General features: G+C 57.7%; 1 protein-coding gene across 6 annotated transcripts in view; it reads left to right on the forward strand.

Moving 5' to 3' along the window:
• Myrf (myelin regulatory factor) overlaps window positions 1-13858 on the forward strand; it is a 32218-nt gene that overhangs the window by 13121 nt on the left and 5239 nt on the right. Inside the window, exons 4-22 of one of the 6 annotated variants that reach the window (XM_074046978.1) lie at window positions 1337-1398; window positions 2304-2580; window positions 3528-3778; window positions 3872-3995; window positions 5669-5864; window positions 7149-7225; window positions 7382-7492; window positions 7904-7994; window positions 8379-8579; window positions 8779-8890; window positions 9375-9484; window positions 10159-10319; window positions 10402-10474; window positions 10738-10826; window positions 11116-11184; window positions 11548-11628; window positions 11770-11858; window positions 11956-12141; window positions 12371-12622. In XM_074046978.1, the coding sequence (XP_073903079.1) occupies window positions 1337-1398; window positions 2304-2580; window positions 3528-3778; window positions 3872-3995; window positions 5669-5864; window positions 7149-7225; window positions 7382-7492; window positions 7904-7994; window positions 8379-8579; window positions 8779-8890; window positions 9375-9484; window positions 10159-10319; window positions 10402-10474; window positions 10738-10826; window positions 11116-11184; window positions 11548-11628; window positions 11770-11858; window positions 11956-12141; window positions 12371-12622 (2612 nt within the window). Of the gene's footprint in view, window positions 1-1336; window positions 1399-1463; window positions 1673-2303; window positions 2581-3527; window positions 3779-3871; window positions 3996-5668; window positions 5865-7148; window positions 7226-7381; window positions 7493-7903; window positions 7995-8378; window positions 8580-8778; window positions 8891-9374; window positions 9485-10158; window positions 10320-10401; window positions 10475-10737; window positions 10827-11115; window positions 11185-11547; window positions 11629-11769; window positions 11859-11955; window positions 12142-12370; window positions 12623-13858 lie in introns of those variants that run through there. The other 5 variants (XM_074046981.1, XM_074047000.1, XM_074046987.1 and 2 more) reach the window with 5 other exon arrangements.

Below are 13858 nucleotides of genomic sequence, written 5' to 3' on the forward strand. Positions count from 1 at the left end.
GCCCTCAATCCTTCTTGTGACAGGATTCTCATGTTCCCAGAAAGAAAGGGGCTTTTCCAGTGCCACATGGGGATCCTAGGAGGGACCAGGGTCAGGTCCTGTTCTGGGTGATAAATAGGACAGTCATGTGCCTTCTGGGGAGATTCTGCAGGTAGAAAGAGAGATATTAATCAGTGTGTCACAGGACTGGTGAAGTAGCTCAGTGGTAGAGCACTTGCCCTGCATGCTCAAGGCCCAGCACCATAAAAATGAAACAAAACATCACCAAATAGAGGGATAAAAAGAAGTGAGAAGAATTTATGAGGAACAAATGCAAGGTCCTATGGACTTGGGGTATTTGATTACAGGGACTGGAGGGTGTGAAAAACCTCAACACATTAGAGAAACCCAAGGCCATTGTCAGGGACGGTCAGGTTGCAGGCAGACAGGTGGAGATGGGCTTGGAGCTGTGGCAAGGGGTATGGGTGTGAGTTCTCACTCATTTTCTGTGTCACCCTCACAAACCCTTGTTTTGAGGTCCATATTCTTGAATCAGTTTCATAGATCTGTAAACAAGGCTTCAAAGGTTGGTGGGGGCGGGGATGGCTTGTCCAGGGATGCGCTGAGACTGTGGAATTAGGGCTCTGTCCATGATAGCTTGGCAGTGTTCATGGGCACACTGGAAGGGGATGCTATCCAGACACGGGGTACCAGGGATGTCCAAAGAGCTGGATTCCCAAGAGGCCAGCCTCCCTCTTGCTGGGTGAACACAGGGTTTGTGTAGGACACATTGACCTCTGGGGCTCGAGTTTGTTCTTTTTCCTGAACCACTGATAAAACAAAACTTGCCAGAAAAAAATAAGGCCAGGCCTGGCAGAACTGGCTTCCTGCCAAGCCCACACCTGCCTCCAGCAGGGCAGCCCCCAGTGACCCACTGAACCTCCCCAGGCCTGACCCCAGGGGCCAGAGTCTCCAGGAAGTCGAAGGGCTTCGGTGGATGCAGGGAGGGAGGGTAGGCCTGGCCTCTCCACCTGGGGAAAGACTCCTTGAATCCCTGAGCCACGAGCAGGAATTTGATTACTGGCCCACAAGTAGCCATTAGGTCTGAGGGGATTCTGGGCAGGACCCTGAAGCCCCCCCCCCACCACCTACAATGTAGCCCCAGGCCATGCCAGACCCTCCAAGGCTGGTTGAGCAGAGAAATGGCTGTAGGGTGGATGTGACCCTAGGATCACAGTGCTCCTAAGCTGGAGGTGGGGGGAAGGTGTCTCTGGGACCCCCCCCTCCAGGAGCTGCCAGGCTTGAGGGCTGGAGGCTCAGCTGCTGGCCCAACAGCCCCCTCCCCCGGCCCCTGCAGCACACTGCCGGACTCCCCCCCAGACTCAGGCTCTGAGGCCTACTCCCCCCAGCAGGTGAATGGTGAGTTCAGTGGGAGGTGCCACCCTCCCCCTCTGGGTTTGGGCAAGTGGTTGGGGCTGGTTGGGGCGGCCTTATCGGGGGAGGGAGGGAGGAGAACGGGAGGGGGCCAGCGGCTGCCCAACGGGGCCAGATTATCGCTGGTCAAATACTCCCTGGCGCTGGCTATTGTTTCCGCACGGGCGGGTGGGGAGCCTGGCCCTGCCTCTGAGCAAGTGTCCCTGCTGGTGATGCCACCGCCTGGCCGCCTGCGCCATCATGGACGCGCCCTTCGGGGGTAAGTGGACTGCTGGGGAAGGCCACGGGTGCAGACTGAGCACAAGCCTGGCAGCTACTGGGCCCACCTTACCTTACAGGGTGCTCAGAGTTGAAGTGGCCCCCAGGCGGCCGGGAGCAGAATGACCATGAGCAGCTGGCTCCCTGCAGCCTGAAGAGGGGTCAAGAGTTCTGTTTATCTTACCAAAACATCCCTGGAATGCCTCCTGGGGAACAAAGGGAGCTGTGCCCCCCCACCCCCCCAGGCCTGGGGGGCTGGCCCCTGGGAGCCAGGAAAGGGGCTGCTGGAGGGAGGAGGCTCAGCTGGGAACTGGGCTGGGGTCTCTTGGGAGTCTCCAACCTGGGGCCAGAAGACCAGGTCTGAGAGTTGTTGGTAGCTGGAAGAACTTGGAAATTTGGGATCTCTCAGGGTGCTGGGCCTGGCCAGCCTGAGGGAAAGAGATGGCGAAGGGAGAAGGACAGCCACCCCCTGCACAGGGTCTCTCTTCCCTGTCCAGGCTCTGATGGCCAGCTGCCCAGCCCCTGAGTGTGGCTTAGGAGGGGGCAGAAGCAGGAGACCCTGCCTGGGGAGAAAGGATGCCCGAACCAGAGCGAGTTCAGTCTCTGATGCCTGTCCCCCATCCCTCCTGCAGACCCCCATCTCCTGCGTACCATAACCCCTGAGACTCTGTGCCACGTGGGAGTGCCCTCCCGCTTGGAGCACCCACCGCCATCTGCAGCCCACCTGCCTGGCCCCCCGCCGCCCCCACCGCCCCCTCCTCATTATCCTGTTCTGCAGCGGGACCTGTACATGAAGGCCGAGCCCCCCGTGCCCCCCTACACTGCCATGGGACAGGGTCTGGTGCCGGCCGATCTCCACCACACCCAGCAGTCGCAGGTGTTACACCAGCTGCTGCAGCATGGAGCTGAGTAAGGCTTGGGCAGCGTTCTGCAGTGGAAAGTGGGGTGGGAGCTGGGGCGGCAGGCCGGCCAGAGTGCTAAGCCACCAGCTGAACCCAGGAAGGGCAGAGGCTCTGCAGGGAGGCCAGTATATTTGTACACATGTGCCCAGCAATGCCCTGGGGGACTTACAGCCATAGCAAATTGCTGACAAATACCTTTATTTACAGATAGGTAAACTAAGGTTCTGAGAGGGGAAACTGGCTTGTCCAGTCATGGAACTGGAAAAGAGCAGAGCCAGAACTTGAACCTGGAGCTAAACTCTTTTATCCCAGACACTAATGACTTTCTACCTGCCTCATGAAGTCCTTAGGTTTCTGTCTTCTAGATCTGGGCTCAGGCTCACCATTTCATGATTGCCTTTTAACTGTTTTACATATTGAAATTAGTTCAAGGAAAGATTCGGCTGACAATGTTTTGTAAACCCAAAGGGGAAGGGGTGCTGCGCAGGTCCCCTTACCTCCCTCTCTTCCCTATACCAGGAAACTCTCCCTCCCTGACCCTTGTGGTCCAGGCCCTCTAGCTTGTTTCTAACCCACGAACCAATCCCCCACAGTACAGAGTGACGCTGAGAGTAATACCCCCAGGAAGGGACCAACTCATTCTACCACAGACACTTGCAGAATGCTCTGAGTACCAGGCTCTTTGGTGGGTGTGATACACAGTCTAGCCAGGTTTGGCTCCTGTCCTCCTGGATTCCATGGATGGGGGGCAAAGAGTGACAGTGGCAGAGAATGGCAACACTGAGTGATGTGGGGGCACCGAGGAGGTCAAGCCTGAGGGCTTTTAGCAGGAGGTATCCTCTGGGTTGAGCATATCCTGCTGAAATGGGGCAGAAGGGAGAGGGTTAGGCACTGCACCGTGGGAGGGGGCTTAGGAACAGCCAGTCCCCATGGTGCATACCTCTGTCCTGCCAGGCTCCCCACACACCCCTCCAAGAAGAGGAAGCACTCCGAATCACCCCCCAACACCCTCAATGCCCAGATGCTGAATGGAATGATCAAACAGGAACCTGGGACCATGACAGCCCTGCCCCCACATCCTGCTCGAGCCCCATCCCCACCCTGGCCTCCTCAGGGTCCACTCTCACCAGGCCCAAGCTCCTTGCCCCTCAGCATCGCCCGGGTCCAGACACCACCTTGGCATCCACCAGGTGCACCCTCCCCAGGTATGTGACTGATCAAACCTTGGAGCTGGGGAGTGGAGACTGGGGTCTGGGCCTCAGGTCCCACATGGGCATTCGTTCGTTCCTGCCCTCTAGGTCTCCTACAGGACAACGATAGCCTCAGTGGCTCCTACTTGGACCCCAACTACCAGTCCATCAAATGGCAGCCGCATCAGCAGAACAAGTGGGCAACGCTGTACGATGCCAACTATAAAGAGCTGTGAGTGACCTGTGCTGCTCTGCCACCCTTGTCTTGGGACAGCCCAGGACCCCACTGAGGTTCTAGATCAGGACCTAGGAGCACCCCAGGTACAAAATAGTCTCATTTCATGGAAGAGTAAACAGGGTTAAGGAGGAGCCAGAACTGGTTCTCAGCCTTCCTGACCCCTGTCCAGCCCCAGGCCTCCCTAAAGAGGTGGTATCCACCAGGGAGGGCCCATGGGAGCCAAGTCAGGAGGAAGTGGGCGGATGTGTGTTTTCTGGCTCCTCCTCCTCCACCTCCTCCTCCTGCATTCCAGGAAGGTAGCAGGAAGCTGAGTGTAAGCAGGGCCTTTCCAACAGTCCCCTCCCTCCACAGGGGAGGGAGGGGGTTGAGGGAGAACTGGGTCAGAGGCTGCCCAGGCTTTTCTGACTCTCCCTCAACACCCACATGGATCCAACTTGCCCAGCCCTAGGCCAGGAGCCCTGTAGGAGCATTCTCCTTGTTCCCCCAGGCCATTGGGTAGGTGAGCAGGTGACTCCCCTCAAGTCACTTTGGACATTGTCACATGGCAAGGTGGTTGGGGCTAGACCTTCTCACTAGAACAGTGGCCTTGGCCCCCCACAGCCTTTTGGAGTTGGGTGCCCCAGGTTGTGGTGTAGCCCAGGGCTGGGTGGTGTGCCCAGCTGTTATGGTGACTGAAGTGTTCTATGAGGTCTAGGGGTGTTCTTTATGGTCTAGTCACTATGGCCTAGGGAAGAACCCCTATACTCTTACCTCCACACTCTTTGGGCCAACCCTTCCATCCCCTGCCCACAGCCAGGGAACTGGCCAGCAGAGGTCTCCAGTGTGGCCCAGGCACTTCTGGGTGCTTCACTAGGTGAAGCAGATGGGTGAGTCCCAGGAAGGAAGAGGTGGTGAGCCTTCCTGTAGCCCATAGCCAGCTCCACAGGCCTCTTCCCATGACTTGAAACACTCTCCCTGCCCATCTTCCTCTGGGCAGGCACCAGGCACTCCTGTGACCAGTCAGGGCTCCACTTGTGCCTGGGGACCTGGGGGCTGGTTAGCCAAGCCATAGACCAACAATTGCCCTCTTTACTCCTACCTGGAGGTCCCCCAGAGGTGCATACTTGGGACACTATGACAGCAACAGATGGCAAGCTTCTGCCGAGTTCAAGGGGGAGTTCAGAAGTGCCCCACTTCCTATGGACAGCGGGAGAGTCAGAATGAGGGCGTTCTGGAGGCTTGAGCAAACTGGTGGGCCAGGGCGGGCCTGCGGCAGAGCCGGCGCCTGGTTCCACCGTTTCCACGGTAACCAGCTGTCAGGCACAGTGAGGCTGTACAGATGCAGCCCCTCTTACACTCTCACGGGGGAGGGGGCTTCAGGTGGTGTCTGTGAAATAGTCAGGTGTGGTGAGGGGGCTGTCAAGCCTCTCCTCCATGTTCCCTCCTGTGTGGTGACCCTCAAGGGTCTTGCCCTGCATCCCCTACCACTGTCACTTTGCCGTACCCCGTGTATGTAGAGGAAAGACCTACACCTTGGTTACCATTTCTAGGAAGTGGAATAACCCCATTGGTGGTGTGGGGACCTTGGGGTACAGAAAAGAAAATGGCTTTGTAACACAGGCATGTTACAAAGTGAGGGGGTCCAGCGTGGGGGGGGCCCATGGTGAATGCCCTTAACTGCCCCTCAGACCTATGCTCACCTACCGCGTGGACGCAGATAAGGGCTTCAACTTTTCCGTGGGTGACGACGCCTTCGTGTGTCAGAAGAAGAACCACTTCCAGGTGACAGTGTACATCGGCATGCTGGGTGAGCCCAAGTATGTCAAGACGCCCGAAGGCCTCAAGCCACTGGACTGCTTCTACCTGAAGCTACACGGAGTGAAGGCAGGTTTGGAGTTCAGCAAGGAGGGGAGGGCAGGAGGGCCAGGAAGCTGGGGCACTGAGAGTCCCAAGGCAAGGTGTGCATGCCAACATGCACAAGCAAACTCTCCATAGTTCAGTTCCACCCCACCGCTCTGCCTCTCCCCTGTGCCTGCCAACACTGGACTCCCCAGCCCTCTCTCTTTCTCTTATGCCCTGCTTTTTCTGTACCCTGGGACCCCAAGGCTGTCCACAGCCAAGTCCCGTCTCTAGCTGTCTTATCAGCTGCCTGTGAACTTGCACCTCCCCCTGGGCTTCCCTCAGGGAGGGGGGACCCAGGGTCTGATCACCCAAGTCATGAAGGGGACCCTCCTGCCTTCACCTTATCATGTACCTGGCATCACTGCTTTCCTCCCAAAGTATCCCTCCATCTAGTCCCCTCCTTCTCCTCCCCTTGGCTTCTCTCCTGGCCCAGGTCACCCCCACTCCTTGTCTGAATGTCTATAGCAGCTTCTACTCTGGCCCCCACCTGTGCACACATGGTCACGGCATGCCCCTTCCTTCCAGTGTCTTCCCAGCAAAGCCATGGCTTCTAAGGTGAGCCCAAAAAGGCCGTGGGGATCCAGCCCTTCACTCCAGCCCTGCCCCATGCTGTGCCTCATACCCTTTGTGCCCACTCACAGCCCCTGCCTTATCTCATGTGGCTGACTTTCCCTGGACACGTTCCCAGCACCCCATCCGGTTTCTCTTAGCAGACTCCATGTTGCACCCCTCAGGGGAACCTGCCATGAGGCTTGTTGTAACGTAGATTCCTCCATAGCACTGCCACAGTCAAGGGTGATTTCGAGCCCTCTGGGGACATGGCTGTGTCTGTCTGCCTCAGTGTCTTGAGCTGGGCCTGGCGTGGTGGCTTGGCCAGTGCTCATGGACAGCCATAGGGCTGTGTTTGTGAGAGAGGGTTTGGGGAGGGTTCTGCGAGTGTGAGGCAGAGCAGGGAGTGTATAGATGTGGGCACAGGTGTGCAAGCATGGAGAAGTTGGTGTGGCTGTGGAAGCGGTCACCATGGGGCAACTGCATTGCTGTGCAGAAGTGGGGATAGTAGTGTGCTGTGAGAAGGTGTAGAAGCAGTGTGTGTACTGAAGATTGGGGGGTGGGGTGTGTGTAGATGTTGGGGGGAATGTGGCTAAGTTTGTGGTGAATTGAGGTGGTTTCCAGGGCTGCACCTGGGCTTGGACTGAGATGGTGAGGGAGGACAGGACCAGGTTGAGAGCCTAGCTCTGAGGTATCCTTGGGCTCTGTCCCCCCTAGCTGGAGGCCCTGAACCAGTCCATCAACATAGAGCAGTCCCAGTCAGACCGAAGCAAGAGGCCCTTCAACCCTGTCACGTGAGTGTCTGGCTCCGTGGGGTTGTGCCTGGAGCTGGCTTGGGAAATGGAGAGCCAGCCAGGTACCCAGTGTTCATCTCCTGCGTGCTCCTGGCCTGGGTGCCCCTCTGGGCGCTCTTCTCTCTGCCCCCTGAGCACCCTACCCCTCCTCTGCAGGGTCAATCTGCCCCCTGAGCAGGTTACAAAGGTGACTGTGGGACGGCTGCACTTCAGTGAGACCACTGCCAACAACATGCGCAAGAAGGGCAAACCCAACCCTGACCAGAGGTGGGCACCCTTGCCCTGGGAGCCCGGCTTCTGAAAGCCAGGGTCAGGAAGACACCACCCATGAAGCATGCCAGGCAGGGTCCACAAACTGTCCCGTTTCACAGATGAGGGACCTGACATTCAGAGTCCTTCCCTGACTTAGGGACTAGAGGAGCTGAAGCTTGCATTCTGGGTTCAGAAGTAGCTCTATGGCTTCTTGGCTGTGCACCCTGGGGGATTTCTGCCCCCTAGTGGAGGCTCAGGTTCTTTCTGTAGGATGCCCGCTAATGCCAGGGGGTAGGGGGTGGGGGGTGGGTTGGGTGGGTGAGATGACGGACAGTGGGAACCTATGAACCATGTGCACCTGGTCCAGGAAGGGTAGCCATGGCGGGGATGAACCCTGAATGCCTCTGAACCCCTTGTGTGTCCCAGGTACTTCATGCTGGTGGTGGCCCTCCAGGCACATGCACAGAACCAGAACTACACACTGGCCGCCCAGATCTCAGAACGCATCATCGTGCGGGTGAGGATCACCTCCCTTCAAGAGTGAACAGTCTTCCCCAGAGTTGGAAATAGCACCCAGGAGAAATACTGGGAACTGGGAAGTTAGATCCTGTGTGCATATTTTGATGGGCACTGGCTGTGTGGCCTTGGGCATGACTTTCACCCTCTCTGGGCCACGGTGATCTCCTTCACAGTAAAGCACGAGGTGGATCAGACCTGGTAGCCTCCTGGAATCCCACAAGTGACTAAAAGTTTTCACAATGGGCAGGGCAGTTTAAGTTGGGCATAGGGTGGGTAAGAAGACCTTACTGGACTAGGAGGGATAGTTGTGGGGTTTACCCTTTTCCCTGGGCTCTTCAGGTCTCCCACTCCCCAGGACTGATCCAGCCCCAACTTGCCTTAGGCCTCTAACCCAGGCCAGTTTGAAAGCGACAGCGACGTGCTGTGGCAGCGGGCACAGGTGCCTGACACCGTCTTCCACCATGGCCGTGTGGGCATCAACACAGATCGGCCAGATGAGGCTCTGGTCGTGCACGGAAATGTCAAGGTCATGGGCTCGCTCATGCACCCCTCAGATCTGCGGGCCAAGGAGCAAGTGCAGGAGGTGGGGGCGGGGCCTCTGACGGGTTCTTGGGGGAGGCGCGGGGCCAGATGGACTGGTCTGCCAGGGTAGGAGGAGGGTGAGGCTGACCCTGGATCTCGATCCTGTGACCCTTTCAGCCTGCAGTTCCCGGGCTGCCACCTTCCTGGGCTCCGGGACCTGCTCCAGGGAGGGTTCAGTCTCAGCCCCGGTTTTCCTGCAGGTGGACACCACCGAGCAGCTGAAGAGGATCTCGCGCATGCGGCTGGTGCACTACAGATACAAGCCCGAGTTCGCGGCCAGCGCGGGCATCGAGGCCGCTGCGCCAGAGACCGGTAAGGATCTGCCCGGTGCGGGGTGGGACTCGGGAATCCAGTGACCTTAGGCTTCAGGAACCTGCTCCCTGACCCCAGGCTCAGGCCTGTCCCTCCTGTCCCCTGGAAATCCTACTTCCCCAACCCTTGACGCCAGGAATTCCGGCCCCTGGGAATCGTCCCCCTAGAAGCTCCGCCCCTCCGCCCCTGGAAAATCGGTTCAGCAAGTGCCCGGAACCTCACCTCTTGACCCATAGGTCCGAAAATCCTGACCGCGATCCTCACCCTGTGGCCCCCAAAGATTCCTGCCTTCATCTTCTTGGAACCCTGCCCCCTTCTTCTGGGATCCTTACTTCCAGGACTCCCGCCCACCCCAGGAAACCCACGCTTTCCCGGGCTCCTTGGAATTCAATTCTCTAGTGCCTCTCCAACCCCCACCCCCACCCCGCATTTTGGATTGCTGCAGACGGTTCCCTTTCCCCGCCCTTGGCTTGTCCCTTCTCAGGTGTCATCGCCCAGGAGGTGAAGGAGATCCTGCCTGAGGCTGTGAAGGACACAGGAGACGTGGTCTTTGCAAACGGGAAAACCATAGAGAACTTCTTGGTGGTGAACAAGGTGGGCTGGGTGGGCAACTGGAGGGGCTTTGGGCAGAGAGACCGGCCAGCTGGGGGCGCTGTGGAGCAGGCTCCTGCCGCCTCCAGAGCCCTGTCCCTGGTGGATTTGGCCACTGGAGGCTTGTCTGGTCAAGGGCAAGAGGAATCCTGCTGATGGTCAAACCCTCCCCCTCAATTAAAGGAGGCCAATAAGATATTGTCACATGGTTGTCTCAAGGCTTGAACATGTGATTTATTTTTTTGCTGTGCTGGGGATCACATCTCGCACTAGCCAGGCAAGTGCTCTACCACTAAAGTTAAACCTCCAGCCCCAACACGTGGTTTATTGAGGATGATGTGTCTATCTTACGTGGTAGACACATCATGTCTACATGAGGAGACATGTAACATGTTTTCACCTCACCTGAAGAGTTTTCACCTCCTCTGACCTGGTCGTCAGAGGAGACAGGTCTGAGGGCTGAGGCGCTGAAGGACAGAACTCTGATTTGGACAAGAGTAGCAGGCTGTGCAGGCAGATGGGACAGCACTGACAGGGTGAAGGGGGGATGCTGTGCAGGGCTGGGTTGGAGGACAGGCCTACGCCCTGGTCTGGATGTTTCAAGGGCCTCCAGTGTCCATGGTGCATGGGGCTCCCAGGTCTGATCCTGCCCTCAAGGTCAGCCCATTCCCTGGCAGGAGCGCATCTTCATGGAGAACGTGGGGGCAGTGAAGGAGCTGTGCAAGCTGACAGACAACCTGGAGACGCGCATCGATGAGCTGGAGCGCTGGAGCCACAGGCTAGCCAAACTGCGGCGCCTCGACAGCCTCAAGTCCACAGGCAGCTCCGGTGCCTTCAGGTGGGGGCGTGGCATAGGGTGGTGGCAGGCTGCAAGACCCCCTTCTCAGAGGCACCCCTAACCCTGTCTCTCCTTGCTGTAGCCATGCAGGGAGCCAGTTTAGCCGGGCAGGCAGCGTCCCCCACAAGAAGAGGCCCCCCAAGATGGCCAGCAAGGTGAGGGTGGGCAGGGCTGAGAGGCAGGGGGGCCTGGGGTTTCCCCATCTCCCACAGCCTCCCTTTTCAGCTAGCACCTCTGTAGTCTCACTGGCTCTTGACTTTCCCCACCCCCCTCCAACCTGCTCTGTAGCCCTCCTAACCCATTTCTGCTTCCTCTTCCTCTGCCCCTGGGGAAATGTGTGGCTCCTAGGAATGGGCGAGACCACAGGCTCCCTAAGTCTGCCTCTTCTGCTGCTTCCCCCTTTCCTCCCGGTCCTCAGGCATCCTCAGTGGTCCCAGATCAGGCCTGTATCAGCCAGCGCTTCCTGCAGGGAACCATCATTGCCCTGGTGGTGGTTATGGCCTTCAGGTGACTTGTCTCCTCGGCTTTGGGGGTGGCTGACAGGGAGAGTGGAGCTGCTCAGTGGGGTCAACTGCCCTTGGGCGCAGGCCCTGGGGAAGAGGAAGATAGCTTGGAAAGTGAAGTGTCTCAGGCAAGGGGGCTGCCTCCCTCTGTCTCCCCTTCTGGGGCTGAAAAGACCCTCTGTGGCATCACCTGGGAGCCCAGGCCCTGGGGCCAAGGACCACTGGGTCTGCCCTAGAGCGGGCACTGGACAGTGGCTCCAGCTCTAACAGTGACCCTGTTCTGTGGCTCCCAGCGTGGTGTCCATGTCCACATTATACGTGTTGAGCCTGCGTGCTGAGGAGGACCTGGTTGACACTGATGGGTATGTCTCTGGAGGCTGCTAAGCCTCCAGGCCAGGTGGGGCTTTGGTGGGCAGCCTGGGGTCATAGGAGCCACAGAAGCAAGAAATTCACCCCAGCAAGCCAAGCGGCTTGCTGGGGTGGGATGGTGGGTCTCCCTGGATGGTAGGCAGCCATTCCCAGTCTCTCTTTGGCCTGCTCAGTACTCCTCCAAGTAGGCTATTTGGGGGAGGTTGGGTAGGAATATGGGGTGCAGGGAAGGCGGGTCAGGGCAGGACTTTGGGCTGTCTGCCACTGTTACCCCAGTTTCTGGGGCCACTTCTGACTGTCTTCTCCTTCTCCTTCCCTGTGTCTGTCTCCCTCTTGGTCTCTCTCTTGCCCCTTAGCTCTTTTGCCGTGTCTACTTCCTGTCTTCTGGCCTTGCTCCGGCCCCAGCACCCTGGGGGGAGTGAGGTCATGTGCCCATGGTACGTGTCTGACCAAAAACCCCTCTTCCTCTGGCTCCTGCTGCCCTTCATCCTGCCTCCTTTCCATCTTCCCTCCGCCTCCATCTGTCTCCATCAGGACTTCCAGGCCTGCCCCTCTGAGCTCAGCCCACCCTTCCCCAGCAGGTCTAGCCAGAGCTTTGGGACCACTCAGCTCCGACAGTCCCCTGTGACCACTGGGCCACCAAGAGTACAGCCATCTTTGCTGCTGGGTGCGTGCCTGGAGGGCTGGGGTAGGGCAGGTAGCTATGTTGTGGGTGGGGAGCTATGCTGCTCCTCTCCAACTCATCCAACCTCTGGCTTCCTCAGTTACCACCGACCCGACCAGCTCAGCCCCAGTTCCAATGATACGCACCTTGGACCTATGCTACAGCCACCACTGCCCTGTTGTCTGCTGCTCTGTACCCAGCCCCAGCACTGCCTCAGACTCTAGTGTTGGCCCCAGCTTTAACCCTGGTCCCAGCCCCAGTCCCAGCCCGGCCACCAACCGCTCAGGTATGGCTATCTTGGGGCCAAGGATTGGGTTGTCTGGGGCCTCAGGATTACGTGAGTCAAGAGAAAGGCCCCAAAGACTCATTGGTGGGAGGGTCTGGAGACCAGAATGAGGGTTGGAGAAAGATTGGTGATTTCCCCTGAGGAAACCAAGAAACACATGGGGTTCACAGAGTTAGCTGGAAAGGAGGCAACCAGCTGCCTTTTCATCAGTCTCTGGTTCTATCCACAGGTCCCAGCCATATGGCCTTGCTGCCAGTCACCAACATCAGAGCCAAATCCTGGGGCATTTCAGCCAATGGCATTGGCCACTCCAAGCATCCCAAGAGCCTGGAGCCTGTGGCCAGCCCTGCAGTTCCCTTTCCTGGGGGGCAGGGCAAGACCAAGAATAGCCCCAGCCTTGGTCTCCATGGCCGGGCCCGCCGAGGAGCCCCTCAGCTCAGCCTGGGCCCTGCCAAACCCACTCAGACCCAGGACCAGCCAGGTACTTGCTCTACCCTGACACTTCCCAGCCCAGTCCAGCAAGGATCAGTGGCCAGGGCCCCTTGTAGCCCAGTCATTTGGCTGCCTGGGCACAGAACTGTCATTTAACAGACATTCACTAAGCACATTCACCGGCACATGCTAATTGTCAGTAATAAGGCCAGGAACCTTGTGTAGCTCTTCAGTCCTCACAATGCAATCCCTGCAAGGAAGGAATTGTTCTCATCGTCCAGGTGAGAAAACAGACTTAAAGAACTTGTCCAGGGAGTCTGCCTGGCTCCTTTGTCATGTGCCAGGGCAAGGAAGGTACTGTTCAGGGGTTCAGGGTCTCCCCCACTTTTCCTCAAATATCCAACCTTTGGTTTTTATAAAGCTAGAAAAGTTTTTATTGCAGAGATTTTCAGACTGAGCTCCTGAGGTGCCAGAGCTGCCTTGGGGTTTGCAGAGGCAGCCAGAACCTTAACCAGCAACTCTGGGCTAGGATGTAAGTCTCCTCATCACTTTCGCTTGGAACTTGTGGCTTACAGTGACTGAAGTTCAAAGTGAAGGGGAAGCCCAAGAGGTAGAGGCTCCCCAGGCAGATGCTTCCTGGGCCCCATCACAGCCAGCGGGTAGTGATGTACCCTCACTCCAGAGTTGGCAGAGATGAGACACCCTGGTGTGATGAGGCTGTGGGGACAGGCTTTGGGATTGTGAAGGGCACTGCATCTGGACCAAAATAAGCAGGGATCAGGGAAGGCTTCCCTGGAGGAGGTGACAGTGGAGCTTTCTTTGAAGGACATTTGGGGTGAGCCCAGGAGATTTGGGAAGGGCACCGTCCATCCTGTGTATTTTGGTACCTGCCCCTGGCTGCACAGGGAGTTCTGGATCCTGCTAGTATCCATGTGGGTTGGGCTTCAAAGAGCTGAAAATGTACTAGATCCAGCAAATGTTCAAAGGCTAGTGGCCCCATCTTTCCCCTTCCCAGGTGAAGGGCCAGGAAGCAGCAAGTCCAGAGATGGACTGACATGAGTAAGAAGGTCTCATTTTCCCCACCCACCCCCCAACCTTGTCATGCTTCAGTTCTACCTGCTATCCAGTCAGCCAGTCTGTGGTGTTTCGCTCAGTGAGGGCCACAGGCAATGCTGTGTTGGTAGATGTTCCGTGGGCTCTCTGGGGGCAGGGGAGAGCCTTGTTTTGTGTGTGGTGCTCTCTCCATGCCTGATTTCAGGCTACCAGGACACTGACACTGAACCTA

This window comes from Castor canadensis, chromosome 1 (assembly GCF_047511655.1).
Source record: "Castor canadensis chromosome 1, mCasCan1.hap1v2, whole genome shotgun sequence".
NCBI lineage: Eukaryota > Metazoa > Chordata > Mammalia > Rodentia > Castoridae > Castor > Castor canadensis.